Consider the following 20,578-nt stretch of genomic DNA (forward strand, 5'->3'; position numbering starts at 1 on the left):
AGGGTAGGGATCGGATACAGAGGGACCTAGACAAATTAGAGGATTGGGCCAAAAAAAAACCTGATGAGGTTCAACAAGGACAAGTGCAGAGTCCTGCACTTAAGACGGAAGAATCCCATGCACTACTACAGACTAGGGACCGAATGGCTAGGTAGCAGTTCTGCAGAAAAGGACCTAGGGGTCACAGTGGACGAGAAGCTGGATATGAGTCAACAGTGTGCTCTTGTTGCCAAGAAGGCTAACGGCATTTTGGGCTGTATAAGTAGGGGCATTGCCAGCAGGTCGAGGAACGTGATCATTCCCCTTTATTCGACATTGGGGAGGCCTCATCTGGAATACTGTGTCCAGTTTTGGGCCCCACACTACAAGAAGGATGTGGAAAAATTGGAAAGAGTCCAATGGAGGGCAACAAAATGATTAGGGGTCTGGAGCACATGACTTATGAGGAGAGGCTGAGGGAACTGGGATTGTTTAGTCTCCAGAAGAGAAGAATGAGGGGGGATTTGATAGCAGCCTTCAATTACCTGAAGGGGGGTTCCAAAGAGGATGGAGCTCGGCTGTTCTCAGTGGTGGCAGATGACAGAACAAGGAGCAATGGTCTCAAGTTGCAGTGGGGGAGGTCCAGGTTGGATATCAGGAAAAACTATTTCACTAGGAGGGTGGTGAAACACTGGAATGCATTACCTAGGGAGGTGGTGGAGTCTCCTTCCTTGGAGGTTTTTAAGGCCCGGCTTGACAAAGCCCTGGCTGGGATGATTTAGCTGGGAATTGGTCCTGCTTTGAGCAGGGGGTTGGACTAGATGACCTCTTGAGGTCCCTTCCAACTCTGATATTCTATGATTCTATGATCTGGCAGTGATAAAACAATCATGGTCTATTCAAAGTTGAAGTCTGCCAAAAGCAAGTTTCTAGCAAATATTTCTGTTTAGCAACTCTGTGAAAACTGCATGGAATAGTCTCCCTTTCTCCTCCTATCCTAGGACGAGATAGCAAATGTCATTATGGTAAACTATAGTGACCTGCTTTGGAATACAAAAGAATAATATGTGCTCTATCTAGCTGGTGGGCTAACAAACTAATTTATTTCTCATCTGAACTACTATGCTGACCATTGATTATTGTCTTCTAACCAGGTCTGAGTTAGAAAAACGAAGAGTTGAGACAGCATCTCTTCTGTTCAGGGCATGTCTACACAGTGGGGTAATGTGCACTGCTACATGTTCCCTAGCACATTTTGAAACATTTAGTATGCACCAGCAGAGTCTACACAGACCAATTAATGCACCACACATCAGTGCTCTTTAGAAATCACACCTTGTAGTGCGCATTATCCCACCATGTAGACAAGTCCTCAGAAACATCAAGGAAATCAAAAGGGATACATAATCTACTCTTAAAAGAAGTTTGAACATCCGAATCCAACATACATTATTTGCTCTAAGAATAAACAGGACAGCTATTAAATCAAATGCTATGTGAAGACTGCAGTATTTCAACTCATTAATTCAACCTAGTATTCAAAACTCACTCAACAGAATGTAAAATATGTTTGATCTTTCTCTAATACACTCAACGCACAATGTCCATGTGTATTTTATGAAATCCTTGGGACTGTATTAGAGTGAAGATCATAGAGAGTTCATCAACATACATTTGTTTTATTAAACAGGGGAAAAAATAATTCTAATAAATTGGAAGTACCAAAACCACAGTATAACTTGTGACTGAAATTGCAAAACTTATTTTAAAAATTTGAAAATCTGTAAAAGAATAATAAGCCCAAGAACTGGGCCCAAGTGTCTTGTCCTTGGTCACACGTGGAGTCTGCAGACAGGGCCGGCTCCAGGGTTTTTGCCGCCCCAGGCGGTGCAAAAAAAAAGAAAAGAAAAAGCCGCGATCGCGATCTGCGGCGGCAATTCGGCGGGAGGTCCTTCGCTCCGAGCAGGAGTGAGGGACCGTCCACCAAATTGCTGCCGAATAGCTGGACGTGCCACCCCTCTCAGGAGCACCTGCTTGGCAAGCTGGTGCCTGGAGCCGGCCCTGGCAGCAGAGGTAGAATTGAACCTAAGTCTCCCAGAGGCCAACCTAGCACTGTACCTATTGAACCATCCTCCTTCTTCACAAGTATATGTATCCTGAGGCATCAGACTAGCAAAACAAGTTGAATACTAACTAGAAAGGAAACAATTTCTGAAAAAAGTTACAACTTCTGGAATTAAAAGCATGAATTGTTATAGTATCACTACATCTATTTACAGACACACACATAGATACATGGTAGAGTATTCACATGCTACCTAATATGCATTACTTCAAGCCTATTTATGACTGCATATGCTTATTATTCTTTTACAGATTTTCAAATTTTTAAAATAAGTTTTGCAATTTCAGTCACAAGTTATACTGTGGTTTTGGTACTTCCAATGTATTAGATTACTAACCCTGAAAGAAGTTAGGGAAGAAACCATTTTCTTCCTTTGTCCAGGTTGTATTCCATGGGTGAAATTCTGTGCTGCATCTGTAAGAAGTGCACTGTGGATCTTGCAGCCAGGAGGTGGGAGTGGCTTAAGTGGCCATCTTTGCACCCTCACAAGTTTGAGGGCTCTCTTGTTAGCAAAGAGTGAAGCTGAATTGAGCAGGTTAAGTTGAAGAAGTGGAACGTTATTAAACCTTGTGCACTGCTTTGGCCATGTGGCTGAGTTGCTTCCAGCCTAACTCCACTCATTCCCTGTTCCCTTGTTGTCATGTCAATAACAGCCCCTGCAGGGAACATGGGCACTCTGACTCCATTTCCATTGATCATGATACAGGGGCCTCTCTAAGTATTATGGCTGCCTCTGGGCTGCAGAGCTCAGTCGTGCCTTGCTACTCCTGCTCCAAACTGTGTCCCTGGCCCTGTCCACTATGCCTAGGTTTGCCAGAAGCTCCTCGGAAATTAGCCTCGCAGCTGACTTCTGCATTGCCTACACTGGGAATTTTACTCCAGCTGGAATTGGGGTTATTAGGGCCCATTTATGGCCCTAAAGGGTGAAAAAGGACAGAAAGGGTACTGAGGATCTTAATCTTTGTGTGTATGTATGTAGTCAGTTTTGCTGCTTTCCTTATATAATCTATTTCTTTCTATCTGAAAAGTCCTTATAAACATCAGCAAGGAGAAAAACCCAGATAAAAACATTTTTTAAAAGAACTCAAAAAGAAAAAGAGAGAGAAATAACAATCAGGGCTTACTATTTAAAAGGGCCCTGATCACACAAAGCACACTTGTGAGTACTCCCACTGATTTCATAAGTAAAATTATGCACATGCTGAAGTGCTTTGTGGAATGTTAGGGGTGGAGGGGGAGCTCAGGAACTAGATTTAATACTTAGTCACTTTCAGATTGATGGTGTCCTAGATTTAATACTTAGTCACATTCAAATTGATGGTGTCCTTTAAATGGTGGTGAATGGATATATTATTATAGAATATAATCTGGAATTACTTCTTTTTATAAATACAAAGCACAGGCTAGCTACAGTCTGTTTGTTTTACCTTATTAAGATCACACAATTTTGGGGGTAATACAGGAGTTCTCAAACTTCATTGCACCAAGACCCCCTTTTGACAACAAAAATTACTACATGACCCCAGGACGGGGGACCGAAGCCTGAACTCGGCCAAGCCCCATTGCTCTTGGGGGGTGGGGGAGCCAAAGCCAAAGGGCTTCAGCCCCACTGCCCGTGGCTGAAGCCGAAGCCCCAGCCCCACTGCGTAGGGCTGAAGCCGAAGCCCCAGCCCTAGCCCCACCGTCCAGGGTGGGGGGCTCGGGCTCCGGCCCTGGGCCCCAGCAAGTCTAACACCAGCCCTGACGACTCCATTAAAATGGGGTCCCGACCCACAGTTTGAGACCCGCTGGGGTAATATTAGCTTGCATCCATCAACCAGTATGATGGTGTTCATTTTTTAAAATACATATTTCTGAATTATGTATTTTATAAATTACATATTTGGTGAAAGCCACACAATGGATAAAACACCATTCTACAAAATTATGAAGTAATGGAGAAGTTGCTCATGGCAGATTCTTTATACAAAGAAGACAGATCAAAAATGTTAGACAAAATGTTTTTGTGAACATTGTTGGAGGAGATGGAAGGGGAAATGAGAAAATACTGGAAATTAATAGAAGGAGACAGCTGTGTCTGTTTACCATAAGCAGACACAGGAGGGAGAAGCTCTTTGCTGCAGAAGAGCCTTCATTTGATGAGGTGAGAACTGTTTTAAAAGTGCTCATTAGCAACCACTGCTGGCTAGTAGATCATGGAGTGATAATAGTTTAATATGTCCAGAGGAGAAATGGACAGAATCCAAGGATAGGACCTCAGAGTCTCTAATTCTGCCAGCCCTGCTGAGAGCATTTCCATATGGTAGCATTGACAACCATTGCCAAAAAACCATGCTTAGTTGATCATTAACAACTTGTACAGTAAGCTAACCAATGGATGCTACCTGTTTTAAACAACTGTAAAAGTAATATAACTCAGATTTTAAAATAGCCTAATGCCATGTGCTGCCCTATGAGGAAGATGCAGGTGCAATCTCTAGGCCCTTTGACATTTTTCCTGATTTTTTTTTCTTATTCTTCCTTCCATTGGCTGGAATCCAGAATTTGGGTTATTGTCAGATTTTAATTGATGCAGACCTGGCAAACTAACTCACTGCTGACATAGAACATGATGTACCATATTGTTAATTTTTATGGTTAATAGATCATTCTTTACAGGAAAACCATGAGGTATCTGGAGCCATTTATGAGCTATGCCCTTTCCTTCATATAGCAATTCAAACATATCAAAACCAGCAACTTATTCAGAGGATACACAGGCAGAGTTGTTAACATAATAACAAATAATGGCTGGGCTGAAGAGGTATAAATCTGAAAATATCATTTAGTGCAACCATTCCAACCTATTTTCAGTTGTCTGCTGGACAGATGTAGACTCCCAGGTTTCTCCTAGCTATTTGTTTTGTTTAGCAGACTTGAAAACTTGGACTCAGACTGTTAAATGCTGTAATTGAAGTTCAGTTTTATCTTTACATTTTTACAGTTAACAAGCTTCTGATGGTCAATATGAATTAGAAAACCCCAAACTCTCTACTACTACATGTGTGTGTGTTTATATAATATATAATTTAACATAATTTCCCACACGTCTAATTTAAAAAGTACTAGAAGGAATTTTATTTTTTTTAACATTAGATAAGTGATTTATTTTAAATTATACTAAGTGTTATCCTTCTCTTCTCCCATAAAGGATTCCTTAGCTGTCAAGCTTAGGGACTGTATAATCTTCTGAGTAGAAGGGTGGTCTTGGACATGACGGACACTTCTGTAGTAGATCAAATGGATGGATCTGAAAAACAAATTAGTTTTCCAGGAAAGGCCCAAATAGTAACAGATTTCCTGGTGGCGGGAATCTAGCATTAGAAACTGTAAGATGGTTAAAAATACAATTAAACTATGAATCAGTTTATGGTTCATTAACTGTGCAGTAGCCCTGAATATCTGTATTTTTCCAAACCTACCCATGACTTTTGTCTAACTTCAGTTTAAAGGAAAACAGTATTGGGTTTTTTTACACTTTTTAAAAACTCTTCATGTGTTACAGCTTTTTAGAATCTTGAAAAAGTCATTCCTGCAGGTTTTTCCTGCTGAGGAAAACCAGATTTTTCTGTGTCTTTAGTGAGTCATCATTGCTTTAGATTGTCATTTAAAAAAAAATCTTGATGAGGGAACAAATATAAGTCTGAGAGTTGAATGTTTCATTGAAAGGTTAAAGGCATCTTGGCAGAATCTGAGAATCCGTCATGTTTTCTTTTTACAGCCATTGCTCAGACAAGGTCAGAACTTTTTTTGAAATACAATACATTGTTCATCATTCATCTTCACAGTCAGCATGTGCTTCTTAGTGCAGATCCTGCATTTCTTATGTACCCAGATCTTCCACTGACTTTACTGGGAGTTTTGGGTGCATGCGGAAGGCACAATCAGGCCCTTAATAATATGTACAGAACTATTTTTCTTTAGCCATAACTTCCACTGTGCTTGGTTTTTTTCCCCTTTTCCAATGTCTAACTAATCAGTACGTAGTGACACTTAAGTCAATGGGACATGCTAAAAGTTAAGCACATGCTTGAGCACTTTGCTGAAGTGGGACCATCATTCCTAAGGACATTGTCAACACTTAAATAACGATAGTAATAACAGGGTTTTATTTTTCCTTCCCACTTATTTTCCCTGGACCCTTGCCACCACCTTAGTAAAATCAAAGTTGGGTGGGTTTTCGCCTCTAGTTTCACCAGCTTTGAAAGATTTTCCGTGGTAGTCCATTGCATTGCTTTAGCTCCAGACAGAAAGCTGCTTTAGGTACCTCATATGAATCTTCCAAAATTTATTTGACTTCTTTAAATACTCAAGCAAACAAAAACTTGCTTTTGCCAGATGATGTAACATCTATTTATCAGTTTAAAGTTTGTCAATCTAAATCTAAAAGTTTGTAATGTCTGGAGCTAGCCCCCATACACATTTTTCCTTTTCCTGTGTCTTCCATATTATTATTCAATTTTCTTTGTGTGTGTGTCCCCCTAAGATTCTTTTCTTTTCTTTTCTTTCAAATATATACACCCTTAATTTCAGCTCTCTGTCCCCCTTTTTGGGAGGGGCAAAACTTTTAGCCCTGGGGTATCTGTCATATAGATCGTTATGGAGCTGCATAGTCCCACTGTGCTTTGATGTTACCTAGGCCTGAACGTAGCCTTGCCTTTCTGCTACTGGAGAAGGAGGCATGCGATCAGGGGTAACGGAACATGACAGAGGCTTCCCTATGCCTTGTCAGTTCTGCTCTTTCTTATGCTTGGAAACCACTCCGATATATAGATCAGGGGAGCATAAAGGCGAACTTTAGTGTACCTGAGCTGTACCTGGTACAGTTTGGCTGGACTTAAGGATCTGGTATTTTGTTAATGAACTGATGCTGCAGAGCTACATATGGAACACATTTCAAATTCACAGCACAAGAGCAAATATTCAGAAATGGGTGTTTTTGCAGGGTTTTAAGATAAAAATAGCCAATTTTGCCAAATGTTTTGCAGAAGAGCAATATTTCAAGAGTGCAAAATCTCCTGAAATGAAATGAAATTTAACAAATGATCACTACTTTTACCCAGTTTTCATGTTAATGCACATATGCACCATATATTTTGAAATCCAAATCCATGAAGAATCTTCCTGCTGTTATGTTTGAGAATTTGCAAATTTTTTTATTTATTTGTATTCTGGGGCAGAATGATCTGATGTTTCCTTAAATTGAACTGCTTGTCTGATGCATAAATGATTTTAAAAAAATCTTTTCATTTTTTTAAATGGCATCTTGTGCAAATTAATTCAGGAGAAAAATGTATAATTTTTTGACCAAGCAGTTGCTGAATCTAGAACCAAGTAAGTGCTTGAGGGCTCAATTCTTTGTATAAGTAACGTTACAATGAAGAGCTTCAAAGAGAGAGATGGAAGTCTTACTTACCAGGGGAAAAAAAAGGTGTGGGGGGGAATTGATTTTACCAATCTGCCAAATCTGATTATCGGTTACTTTCATTTAAGAGACTCTATTTTTATATGTTCTGAAATTTTCCTCTGTCTGAGTGGTTCTGTTGATCAGTATGAATAAAATCAATCCATACTGTGATCATCATTCCTGATTATATCTTGCGGAAGCAATATGAGCTAAACAGACACATAGTGGGTAACTGAAAATTGCTTGGAAGGGAAATTTATGGGAAGAAAAAGCTTGGATGTGATTATGAGCATTATGACCAAAATGTAATGGTAATGAATAAAGCAGATGTGAAATAATGCTTATGTTTTCTGCCACCAGAGAACTTTTGCCATTTCCATTTCCCACTCCCACTTGTTAGAACATTTTTCATGAATAATAATAAAATGTGAGTAGGTCTGACTTTGGCCAAAACCTGTCCCGCAACCATCTGCAGATCTGGAGTATCATTCAGTTGCCTGACTTTGGCATACCACCAAAGGGGAGGTACTAAAGCATCTTTCCCTCCATAACTGTAATGTCAGGAAAGTGAGAGTCAAAGATATTTGAAGATCCATGGACTGTTTTTATTCATTTCAGGGGGCCGTCTGCAACAAAAATTGTACAAGAAAATGAGCAACTACACCATCAAAAGTGGCTGAATCTGCACTCTGACTGGAAGAATAAAAATGCATCCACGTTACCTGCCCTGCTAGTGAAAGGGTAAGGGACAGCTAGTGTGTGCTCCATATGTGCTTCAGAGAGGTGGATGGAACTATAGCAATGAAGGATGGTATTTCCATTAGTGAGTTTTGTGTTCTGAGTGCAGAAAGGTATCTGTGTTTGCGTTCACATAAACATACTTATGCATGACGTAATGTAAATTCCACAGTGAGACTAATGTCTCTTACAACTTCAATCTCATTTTGGGTCCTCTTCACTGAATCTAATTTTCTGGTTGATTGTAATTTTGTAGACTGTAACTATCATAATAAGCTTTTAATCACAGAATCATAGCCTCCCTCTTTCCCTGTATCAGAGTGGTAGCCGTGTTAGTCTGTATCCACAAAAGCAACGAGGAGTCTGGTGGCACCTTAAAGACTAACGTTTATTTGGGCATAAGCTTTCATGGGTAAAAAAAAACCCACTTCTTCAGATTCATGTCCTCTTTCCCTGCTGACTCGGGTCAGTGCTCCTACAAGCCCTCCGACTGTGGAAGCTTGTCCCTCAGGGAAGAAGACTGCAGACTCAATAGGCCAGCCTCACAAGGCAGGTAAATAGGGCAAGTGCAGGAGAGGTCAGACAAATGATGGAAAGACTCTGACAGACTCTTACAACAGCTCAAGCAAGTCTCTATTGACCAATAGGGAAGGTCCATAAGAGACAAGAGGGCAAAGGCATCAGCAACACTCCCACCTTCCTTGCTAGGACTGTTGTAGTCTGGACTTTGCAGAGACCACAGCTTCTAAACACCAGAAGTTAAAGTCCCCAGCAGAAGGTTTTCTCAGCAGCATCTTTTGTTTTGGACATCTTGGTGGATTCAGTAATGGACTCTGTTTAATTGGTGGTGGCTAATGTGAAAAACTTTTGGACAAAGAGAGCATCATCAGAGCCTACAAGTACTGACTGCAGCTGCTTTTTGCTGGTGGTGCTGGCTACATTTTTTTCTGTCCATTTCCTCCCTGCGGTTCCTTTTGTCCCCAAGCTCACCTGGAGTGAGGGACCCTGGGTACCCAGAGAGGGGGCATGTCTCCCCTGCAGAGTTCTGGGTTGTCGGTCCCTTTTGGGGAGGTACCAGAGCCTGTGCAGTCTCAACCCAGCTGAGTGAGTTCAGAACTAAAAGAGGTTATCTGCTTGTTAGGAAGGAGACTGAATAGTTTCAAAGAACAAATGGTTATTTGTCACTTTGGACAGTAGAGTTCTAGAAACTCTCTACAAGTGCTATCCGAAGAGCCCAGAAAATATTCATCATACCATCCTTCAGGGGGAAATGGCACCTTTATATAATATGTAAAGTCTTCCTGACTGATATACTAATTAGGGCAACCTCATAAGGCGGCTGAACCAGGGCTGTGATGACTTTTCCGTAAATTGGGAGAAAAATCACATTGCCTCAACTCAGGAATTCATCTGAAACTACCATTGCTGGACAAAGCAAGCAAATCTATTGTAGACGCTTACCTAGCCCGTTGAGGAACACCACTGGAAAAGTTCACAGCACACTCAACCAGAAAAGTATCTGTTACCTGGAAAGAAGGCTCCAAGGCTTCATATGAAAAGATTTGAAAGGCAATCACCTATTCAAATGTGCAAAGTTTTACTAGCTGGCGACAGTATTAATTTGAACCACAAAAGCGAGTAGCATCTTCATTCATCAGAAGAATACTGAAGGAGGTAGTCCTCTTAAGTTACTTCTTCTTTCCTCTGTTCATCTATTGTGAATAGTTTCATAGTGTTTTGACATTCTTTCCCATTCATTTCCAGTTCATTTGTTCACCTACTTAAAGAAAAGTTACCCATAATGGGGACTGGGAGACAGGACAATGCCTGAGACTGGAAAATTTGTTCTTACCGCTTTTCCTTTCTCATAACTGTCCCTGTTCACCAGCCTAATCTCTTCCAAGTGCTCGGGTCTAGAGTAAATACCAAGAACAAAGATCTCAGAATGTTGATCAAAGGGAGCATCTCTCTGACATATTACTAGTTTCTTAGAGTTATTATCAAGAATCTTATTAGCATTTAAATTCTTTATCACAGGGGTAGGCAACCTATGGTGAGCTGATTTTCAGTGGCACTCACACTGCCCGGGTCCTGGCCACCGGTCCAGGGGGGCTCTGCATTTTAATTTAATTTTAAATGAAGCTTTTTAAACATTTTAAAAACCTTATTTACTTTACATAAAACAATAGTTTCGTTATATATTATAGACTTATAGAAAGAGACCTTCTAAAAATGTTAAAATGTATTACTGGCACGTGAAACCTTAAATTAGAGTGAATAAATGAAGACTCGGCACACCACTTCTGAAAGGTTGCTGACCCCTGGTATATCATTTTGAAAGTAGTCAGGTGGAAAGGGATGGAACATAGCCTCTGAGCCACTTCCCAAGGGTCTTGTACTGCCTTCAATGCAGGCTGGAGAAGAGGAAGCTCCCATAGTAAGGGATTTATAGATGGGACCATTCTAGAAATGAAATTAACAGGTAAGAACAAACTTTCCATTCTTAATTCAGAATCTTAGTAGACTGATTGAGGCAAGGTGTCAATTTCTAAGACCCTGCATCAAGATTCAGGCTTTTCTGCTGACTCATCCTTGCAAGCAGATTGGATGGGTCTCATTAGCACCAAACTAGTAAGGGTGTGTCTGAACCCTGGACAAGAAGATGAGACATGGTCATGTGGAGGAAAAAACCCTATAAACAGCCAGCTCAGAAGGAAGCTTAGAATAAGGCTTATGTTTTATTATCCTTAAGTTATGAATAAAAGAGAAACTAGTAAGGGGGAATGAGTTTTGGATGCTAACCCTGTTTGTGTGGGTGCATACCAGGTATAGTGACGAGTATCAGAGGGGTAGCCGTGTTGGTCTGAATCTGTAAAAAGCTACAGAGGGTCCTGTGGCACCTTTAAGACTAACAGAAGTATTGGAGCATAAGCTTTTGTGGACTTGCGTCTGATGAAGTGGGCATTCACCCACGAAAGCTTATGCTCCAATACATCTGTTAGTCTTAAAGGTGCAACAGGACCCTCTGTTGCTTTTTACAGGTATAGTGAATTATTTTTTGTCAAGGTCCAAATTTTTCAGTCAAGGCATAGTCAAGGTCCAGACTCCAGAGAAAATAATAACAATAATGATAATAAGTTAATATAATGATTTCAGGATTCGTTCAAAAGCGTCTGGCAGTCCGGATTTGGCCCATGGTCAGCCTATTGATTACCTCTGGTATACTATGTTGAGAGTAGAGTAAGAACTATACACACTCAAAGGGACAAACTGGGATATAAAACTGAATACATGTGTTTATTTCTTCCTCTAATAAGTGTCTTTCTCTGGTTGGTCATGTATTAGGAATGGTTAAGGAAAATAGCTCTGTGGCACCCAAAAAGAGAAATATATTATTTACTGAATAAGTCCATTCTCTTTTCTAGACCTCTTGCAAGCTTAATATTAATAGCTTTCACAGAGAAGCACCAGACACCAGTTTACTAGACTGACAAGAACTTTGGCAAGAACTAACAAATGCTTCAATATTTCTGGAAGAAGATGTTTTGAAAGGATGAAAGCAGAGTGCAAGCTTTGCACACATTCATCTATATTTTGTTCTTTGGGGAGGATGGTTATTTGACCAGGAGACAGAACATTTGGGGGGGGGGGGGGAATCTATTCTCAGGGATATGACTAGTCTGATATTCTGCACTCCTTACATAGATAGAAATGCTTTAGGAATTTCCCTAGGAGTTTCACACATGTAAGGAGAACAGTTACATTACTGAGACTGGCCAAGTGTCTGAAAATAGAATTTTGCAATCTGTGTTCAGGCTAAAGCGGGATAGATTTTTACACCAATTTTTATACAACATACACTTCAGGCTACCCCATTAACTTCAACAGATTTGTAAATCAGCTGAGTATTTGGCCCAGACATCACGGAAAAGAATAATGATTGTGTAAATGTATGGCCAGTCAGGTTTGAGCAATAATAATATTTCCTCTTATTTTAAAAAAGTGTTTGCATGTTTTCCATGGGGGATATTTATCAACAGAACTACAAACAGTTCACTGTTGAGTTTTTCGTTGTAGGATTCTGAGCACAATATCCACCCTTCTCCCCCCATCTCCCATTCTCAAGTTTGAGTTATCTGTTACATTGAATAGCTAGCTAGAAAGTGGTAACCATAATTAAGAAACCATTGAAATATTTAAGTATTATGGTCCAAATTCAGTGTTTGGTGTAAGCTGGTACAACCAACCTGATTGCCTTCTATGATGAGATAACTGGCTCTTTGGATATGGGGAAAGCAGTGGATGTGATATATCTTGACTTTAGCAAAGCTTTTGATACGGTCTCCCACAGTATTCTTGCCAGCAAGTTAAAAAAGTATGGATTGCATGAATGGACTATAAGGTGGATAGAAAGCTGGCTAGATTGTCGGGCTCAACAGGTAGTGATCAACAGCTCGATGTCTAGTTGGCAGCCGGTATCAAGGGGAGTGCCCCAGGGCTCGGTCCTGGGGCCGGTTTTGTTCAACATCTTCATTAATGATCTGGGTGATGGGATGGATTGCATCCTCAGCAAATTTTCAGATGACACTAAACTGGGGGAAGAGGTAGATACACTGGAGGGTAGGGATAGGGTCCAGAGCAACCTAGACAAATTGGAGGACTGGGCCAAAAGAAATCTGATGAGGTTCAACAAGAGTCCTGCACTTAGGACAGAAGAATCCCATGCACCGCTACAGGCTGGGGACCGACTGGCTAAGCAGCAGTTCTGCAGGAAAGACCTGGGGATTACAGGGGGGGCTGAGGCACATGACTTACAAGGAGAGGCTGAGGAAAATGCGCTTTTTTAGTCTGCAGAAGAGAAGAGTGAGAAGGGATTTGATATCAGCCTTCAACTACCTGAAAGGGGGTTCCAAAGAGGCTGGAGCTAGGCTGTTATAAGTGGTGGCAGATGACAGAACAAAGAGCAATGGTCTCAAGTTGCAGTAGGGGAGGTCGAGGTTGGATATTAGGAAACACAATTTCACTAGGAGGGTGGTGAAGCATTGGAATGGGTTACCTAGGTAGGTGGTAGAATCTTCATCCTTAGAGGTTTTTAAGGCCTGGCTTGACAAAGCCCTGGCTGGGATGATTTAGTTGGTGTTGGTCCTGCTTTGATGAGGGGGTTGGACTAGATGACCTCCTGAGGTCTCTTCCAACCCTAATCTTCTATGATTCTAACTCCATTCATGTCACTGGGGTTATGCCAGTTTACTTCAGAGCTGGATTTATTCGTGTATTCATCCATTATGGCCAGCTAGATGTCTTCCATCTTTCCCGTGATATATAGAATTTAGTTCCTGACCACTGGTGGCTTGAGTAGGGCCCATGGCATTTTTCAACAGAAGTGTTAATTCCAGTAGCCTAGCCAAATTCCCAGTTGAATTACAAAAAAAAATTGTTTATGTAAAAAAAAAAATCTTAAATTTTTAAATAGTTGCAAGGGAATTTATTATTTTGTCTTACACCATAGTGTAATATTGGTTTGCCTGGTATAGGCCAGTGGTTTTCAACCTTTTTTCATTTGTAGACCCCTAAAAATTTCAAATGGAGGTGCACACCCCTTTGGAAATTCCCAGGGGTCCACAGACCACAGGTTGAAAACCACGGGTTTACGGTATTTTACTCTATACAGTATTTTGTGTATAAGTTTAAATTAGACTCAGATTTTAAGGCCAAAAGGGACCATCATGATCATATAGTCTGACCTCCTGCACATCACAGGACACAGACTTTCACCTACCCATTCTTGTAATAGACCTCTGGCTCAGCTACTGAAGTCCTCAAATCTTGATTTAAAGACTTGATGTTACAGAGAATCCACCATTTCCTCTAGTTCAAACCAGCAAGTGACAGTAAGTTTGTAAAATACTTTGTGATCCTTCTTGATGAAAAGCACAATATAAATATAAGTTAGTATACTTCATTCCTTTTTTGCTCTATCTAGTAATACAGATAAAGAAGTGTTATTTACTCCTTCTCACAATACAAGAACTAGGGGTCACCAAATGAAATTAATAGGCAGCCGGTTTAAAACAAGCAAAAGGAAGTATTTCTTCACACAATACACAGTCAACCTGTAGAACCCTTTGCCAGAGGATGTTGTGAAGGCAAAGACTATAACAGGGTTCAAAAAAGAACTAGATAAATTCATGGTGGATAGGTCCATCAATGGCATCTTAGCCAGGATGGGCAGAGATGGTGTCCCTAGCCTCTGTTTTCCAGAAGCTGGGAATGAGCGACAGAGAATGGATCAGTTGATGATTACATATTCTGTTCATTCCCTCTGGAGCTCCTGGCATTGGCCACTGTCGGAAGACAGGATACTGGGCTAGATGGACCTTTGTTCTGACCCGTATGGCTGTTCTTATGTACAATGCAATGTTATAACAGCGTGTAATACTGCCTCTTAGAACACTGGACACATTTATCATTCTTTCAGTACAAGGATTTTTCCTGCAGTTTGACCTGTATTTGATTTTTCTTTAATTTCCATATGTGCCCACATTCCTGATATCTCTGCTGGCCTGAAAATTATATGGGTTGATATAAAAGAGAAAAACAAATTAGATTTATGTTTTAATACGGTTTTGGTTGAGAACTTGTCCAGATTTTAAGTGGTATTGCTACTGAAATCTAAGAAAGCCTCTCATAATATTTTTTCCACTAGTATATTGTGCTCATCAATCCTTCAAGACACATAGAAAAAAATTAAAAACATGGATAACAATAATTTGGCCTTCCATTCTTAGCAAATCCATATGTATAGTAAATAAATACGGAGATCTTCATAGCAATTGATGTCTTGTTCAGACTTCATCTTATTCAAGATGTCTCACTTATTAACTGGGTTTAATGGTTTGCAGGCACTGTCAGCCATGCACATGAATAACTTGACTCCTAGTGTGAGTAATCCCATTGAAGTCAGTGGACCTTGGACTATGTGAGGCAAGGAGGCAAATGAACTGTAGAATCCATACAACTGGTAGGAAAATAATTCTCTCCCTCCCAAAAACTTTCAACAAAAATGTGAACTCTTCAGTTGCATAAATGTTTCCCTTGGAAACTTTCTGGGTTTTCATCAAAAGACCAAAATTCTTTTGGCAAAAAATTCTGTTTAATCTAAAAGCCATTTTCTAGCAAGTAAGTGTCAACAAAAGTCTTTCACCTACCTGGAAGAACCAAGAGAACTTCACAGAGATTTATTTGCCTTCAGAATTTAGGAATTATCAGATAGTGCATCTCAGCTGTTGGGTTAATTAATAAAGAAAGAGGTAGTCTCTAAGATATGCAGCACTCAATTCATAAAGGCTTTATATAGATCTAAAATAACACCTTTAACTGCCTTCAGAAACAAACTTGAAGCCAGTGCAATTTCTGGTGCCCCAATATAATACTCCCGGTGTTTCATTGTATCGTGGATTGATTTTGCTGTGTTTAAATCCAATTGCTCTTATATTGAGCCGATATAATATGATATGTAAATTGTCAATAATATGTTTTTCATGTTATTGTTTCAACACTTAGGCAGTCATGTCAAAGCAGAAGTAAAGTGTCCCTTCTCTGTAGCAAAAAAGGTAAGAGAAAAACATATAATTCCTGGAACAACATATGAAGAACATTTTATTTGGGCTCTTAAGCATGTGTCTTTGATATGTTGAAATATACTTTCTCAAAAACAAATCTTTAATGTGTATTTCCCTTTGAAATCTGATATACTTTTGTTCACCTGTTATTTCCCTTTTTTTTCACTACATCCAATGTTATCATCTTTTCCCCCCTTTTGATGATGAAATTGTCCATTGTATTGGATTAAGGCTGGCTCCTGCCCTCGCAAAATTAAATGGGAGTCTTACAGTTAATTTCAAAGGGAGCAGGCTTGGTCCATAATTGGTATGATGATATAGTTACAGGTACTGCGTTTTCTGTAGTGCTTCTTAGGAAGACTCTCTCAGGCTTCTGTGGAAATTTGCCTGAATAAAGACATGAAGGTTTGGTCCATAGAATCTAATGAGAAAGGGTCAGACTGAGATATTAGTGAGTCTGGAGTAAGTTCACTGACTTTATTGGATTTACTCTGGACTGACTGAAAACAGAATCTGGCCCAGAAATTATATCACTAACTGTTTGCACTGGTAGCATCATCTTTCCAATGTCTTGCAAATGGACCCAGAACCAAAGGATGACTTCCTGGTTTGCCCTAATCTTGTCAATATCCGTTTTAATTATATTAAACTTTTGTTGCTGTTGGGAACATCTTTTGCTACCGCTATAATAAGTAAGCTCCTGATGTGGTATGTGATCCATTTGTAGCTGTGACTGTCAAGGGGATAGGGAAATTTAAAGGAGAAAACTCCAGATTAAATCTAAATGCACAGTGGATTGTGCAAGTTTAAGTGGTTTGAAAATACAGCAATTCTTCAGATGGATGTCAGGTTCTACAAAACGGAAAAGCTTTCTTGAAGAACATTTTGAATAAATATATTAGCCTGATGAGACAGATTAATCATAAAGCATGACCTAGATCCAGGAAACTACTCAGTTTATTATTACCAGAAAAATCATCTGGTAGGACTCGGTAAGGTTGTTTGCCTCTTACATGTAGTACATATAGAGGACTTTAAAGCAACACAAAAGTCCTTGTCCCCAGAAGTTATTTGAGGGAACGTGCTAAGAATTTAATAGTTACAAATCAACATTGTACTAATTTATTTCTTCATCGCTAAATTCCAACATATATGCAAAAACAGGATATCCTCCCCTGGGGAAGGATTCCAGAAACTGATACTATGTCAGCCAATTCTCTAAATTGGGCAGTAATAAAACAAGAGATTTATAATAGCCTGTCACATTACAATCCCAGAATTAAAAAGGAGAACTAAAAGAAAGGGATGAACATATTTTTAAAAGGTGTGTAGCTGACCAGTAAGTTGATGGAAAACTTCTTGTCAGTGAAATTTATAACAATATGCTATAGTTTCCAAGGGAAGTGGTGGATATTTAAAACTAGAATGGACGGAGCACTAAAATAGGCATTGTAAAAAAAAAAAAATCAGCACTGGCAAGCTATGTATGAGCAAATAGCTATTTTCCATTGGAAATTTCCATGAGTAAAGAAATAGTATATATCCTGCAGCTAGATGCACATCCCACGCTTGGGCTTCTGGGCCTGGGCACAGGCTTTCCAATGTGCTACTCAGTGCCAGTTCTGGTGTGTGGGCCAGGTAGCAGCAACATGCTGGTGATTGACTGGTATACAAATAACCCCCCTGCCCAAGGCTAAGTCGGTAGCTCTACTTCTCCGAGAAAGCCAAACTCTTCCAACTTAGTCTGGCTTCCCCCCTCCCCCCCCCCCCATTTGTCTTATTTGGGAACCTAAATAGGTCAAATTAATCTCTGGGCTCAGTCCACTGAAGTGAAAGGAGGGATGAATTTGGCTCATTGTATATGGAATTCAAACACAGTGTGTTGAGTTTTTATAAATTCTTCCCATAGGTGCGACACAATTTCATGAGTTTATAATTTCATTCCGTATAGAGAAACCCTCTTGCAATACTTTTTTTCAGAGCAGATTTCGAGAACATTCTATGCACATTGAATTTTGTGGCAGTAAATAACACACTGTATCATACATTTCTTGCTAGATTGTGGCCGTCGCCCTGCAGCTCGCATGAGCAAGAGGATCCTTGGCGGCAGGACTAGTCGTCCAGGACGGTGGCCGTGGCAGTGCTCTCTGCAGAGTGAACCAAGTGGGCACATATGTGGCTGTGTTTTGATTGCAAACAAATGGGTTTTGACGGTAGCACACTGCTTTGAGGGGTGAGCAGAGCTGAGACAAGTTTTACTGTTGACCTACAAATGGCTAGTTAGACAAATAACTTCCACGTAAATATATATTAAAAAAAAATCAGCAGGTGATCTTGTCAAAACAACAAATCTCTTTTTAGAGACTAAAGAGACAATGAATATTATTAAATGATTTCAGCTGAGGGTTTGACTAGTTTTAATATTCACTTTGATACCTAAAATTGATGACAGCTTTGACTTTTAGCTAGGAAATTCATAAAAAAACTATCCCTTTCATTTGTGATATTTTACTAATGTGTCACATATAACTATAGATTAATAAATCATCTCACTGAGAGCCAGAATAAAAATAACACAAGAATACGGGGACAGTGATAGCTGTTTAACCAGAAAAAATAAAATAGACACTTAGCCCCAGTGGTATCTGAGATGATGGAGTTATTGCCTTTTCTAACTATAGAGAAATACTACGCTATCTCCACTAGGGCTGTCATTATTAAAAAACCAGCACTTACCATGGAGTGGCAATTTCTAGTATCTGAGATTTGATACCACAAGGATTTTCTGTTTGAAGCACAAGAACCATTGATGCACCTCAGGCACCAGACATGGGTGACAGTTTAATGCTAATTGTGGTATCATTTTGATTAAACAGAATTTTGGGTGGAAATTTATTACCTTACTTCCAGTTTTGCACCAAATCCTGTTAATTAGGTTTCTAAAGAGAATTAAAATGTGTTTCATTAGTTAACGTGCTTTTCCCTTCATATAGTCTAAGTACATTTCTGCTACACAGCATCTCAGCTCATTCATCCCTAATGGGAGATGCCTACCACCTGTGGAGTTGGGAGACAATCCTGGAGCCTCCAGCAACAGCACTGAACAAAGTGCCACCCTTCAACTCAGGCCACCAGAAATTCTGCTTCTGGCAGTAGAACAAACTGGTGGCTCAGTTTCTCCTGACCCCACTTTGTTTTATAACTCTAATTTGTATTCATTTTTGTGCAGTAGCAATTTCATCTCACCTTCTAGCTCTCCTTACCCTTTCCTGAAGTGAGGAATCACTGGAACATTGAGGCTCCATCCCTCTGGTTCCTCCAGTGCAGCACCTTTTGAATAGGCTCTCTCTCCCTCCCACCACAGCAACAGAGAAGCCCTGCAAGCGTTGAGCCACATCCAAAGGGTGCTGTAGGCAGCTTTTCAGGAAACTCAAAGGGTGAGCTATATGGCCTACTGCCACTCACCCTTGCATTGCCAGAGCATGGGGCTTCAGAGGGAGAGCTATGGCCTTCTGCCCCAGGTTGCCAACTTGCATGGCCAGGCCGTGGAGCTTTGAGCCAGACAGGTGTGCCAGGTCTTCATCTGCCATCCAAATCCATGACTCCATCACGGGAGGGCTCACCTGGAGCATGATCATTCGTACAGAGAACCCCTCACATCTTAGTGAGACTTCAGGTTTTAAAAAGACAAAAGCAACGTGTCCCTTTTGTAAAGCAACAGTTCATATTGTTAATGAGCAAGTGGTGTAAAAATCAGGGCTTGAACCTTTTCTCCTTTGCCATCTCACCCTGAGGGAGGGTTTGTTGGGGCTTTTGTCCTCTACAGGACTTTCTCATGTCTTGCTGTATCAGGTTCCCTGCCCCCCCCCCCCATCCTACGCCATGTCTGGGCATGCAGAGAAGCCCTGTCTCAGGCTGTAGTGTAATGAGAATTTGTGATTATCAGGTTGTCAGCCTGCAGACCTTCATTCTGCCAGGGAAAAGGGCTCACAGTCTGAAAGGTAGGAAGGGGGTCTTTCTCTACCCTTCCCCCTCCCTATAGACTGGCTCCATACTAAAGTATAAGGAGCATCTCAGGCAGTATGTGACAGAACGGGGAACCAGAGGACTCCATTTCCGATGCAGCTCAACCATCATGCGATTACAGCAAGACAAATGAAAAATCCCCTCCCATGTTCAAAATGACTCCTGATTTAATGCGTAAAGCCTGAGAGTGACACTAGGTTGCTCCTGAAGTAATTACCAGGGTGATAGCCAGCGTGGGCAGTAGATTGCGGAAATAGCCCACCAGCTAGCCTTCGAAAGAACACCAATCAGGATATTTGTTCCAGTGCCCATCTCAATCAAGTGGTCCCTAGGCCAGGATGAATAGCATGCTACCTCCCTCCTCCCAACAACCAGAGGAAGTCTCATACGCACACCACAAAAAACTAACAAAACCCAAAAAACTCATGACTCTCACAGGGCAACAAGCCAGTGGCTCACAAAGAATTCATTAATAATAATAAAATATTCCCCTTTAAGCAAAATTAGATACAGAGTTTCCAGTATGTGCCTGCTTTAAGAACATCATAAGATCTGAACGGGGATTTCTGGTTAAAACTAAATGTTAAACTACAATGTTATATAAAAATGGATGAAAATTCCATAAACTTTGGGAAGCTACAG

The 20,578-nt window shown here is 40.4% G+C and overlaps 1 protein-coding gene across 32 annotated transcripts in view; it reads left to right on the forward strand.

Moving 5' to 3' along the window:
* The window catches only part of CORIN (corin, serine peptidase), a 286,238-nt gene that overhangs the window by 254,399 nt on the left and 11,261 nt on the right, over positions 1 to 20,578 (forward strand). For 23 of the 32 annotated variants that reach the window (XM_065598101.1, XM_065598102.1, XM_065598103.1 and 20 more), the window contains 3 exons: positions 8,169 to 8,291; positions 15,852 to 15,901; positions 17,969 to 18,143. The exons of 2 other annotated variants lie outside the window; for them this stretch is intronic. In XM_065598101.1, the coding sequence (XP_065454173.1) occupies positions 8,169 to 8,291; positions 15,852 to 15,901; positions 17,969 to 18,143 (348 nt within the window). The remainder of the gene's footprint in view (positions 1 to 8,168; positions 8,292 to 15,851; positions 15,902 to 17,968; positions 18,144 to 20,578) is intronic. 7 more of the 32 variants (XR_010601892.1, XR_010601893.1, XR_010601891.1 and 4 more) reach the window with 6 other exon arrangements.

The sequence above is a fragment of the Chrysemys picta genome, chromosome 5, assembly GCF_011386835.1.
Source record: "Chrysemys picta bellii isolate R12L10 chromosome 5, ASM1138683v2, whole genome shotgun sequence".
NCBI lineage: Eukaryota > Metazoa > Chordata > Testudines > Emydidae > Chrysemys > Chrysemys picta.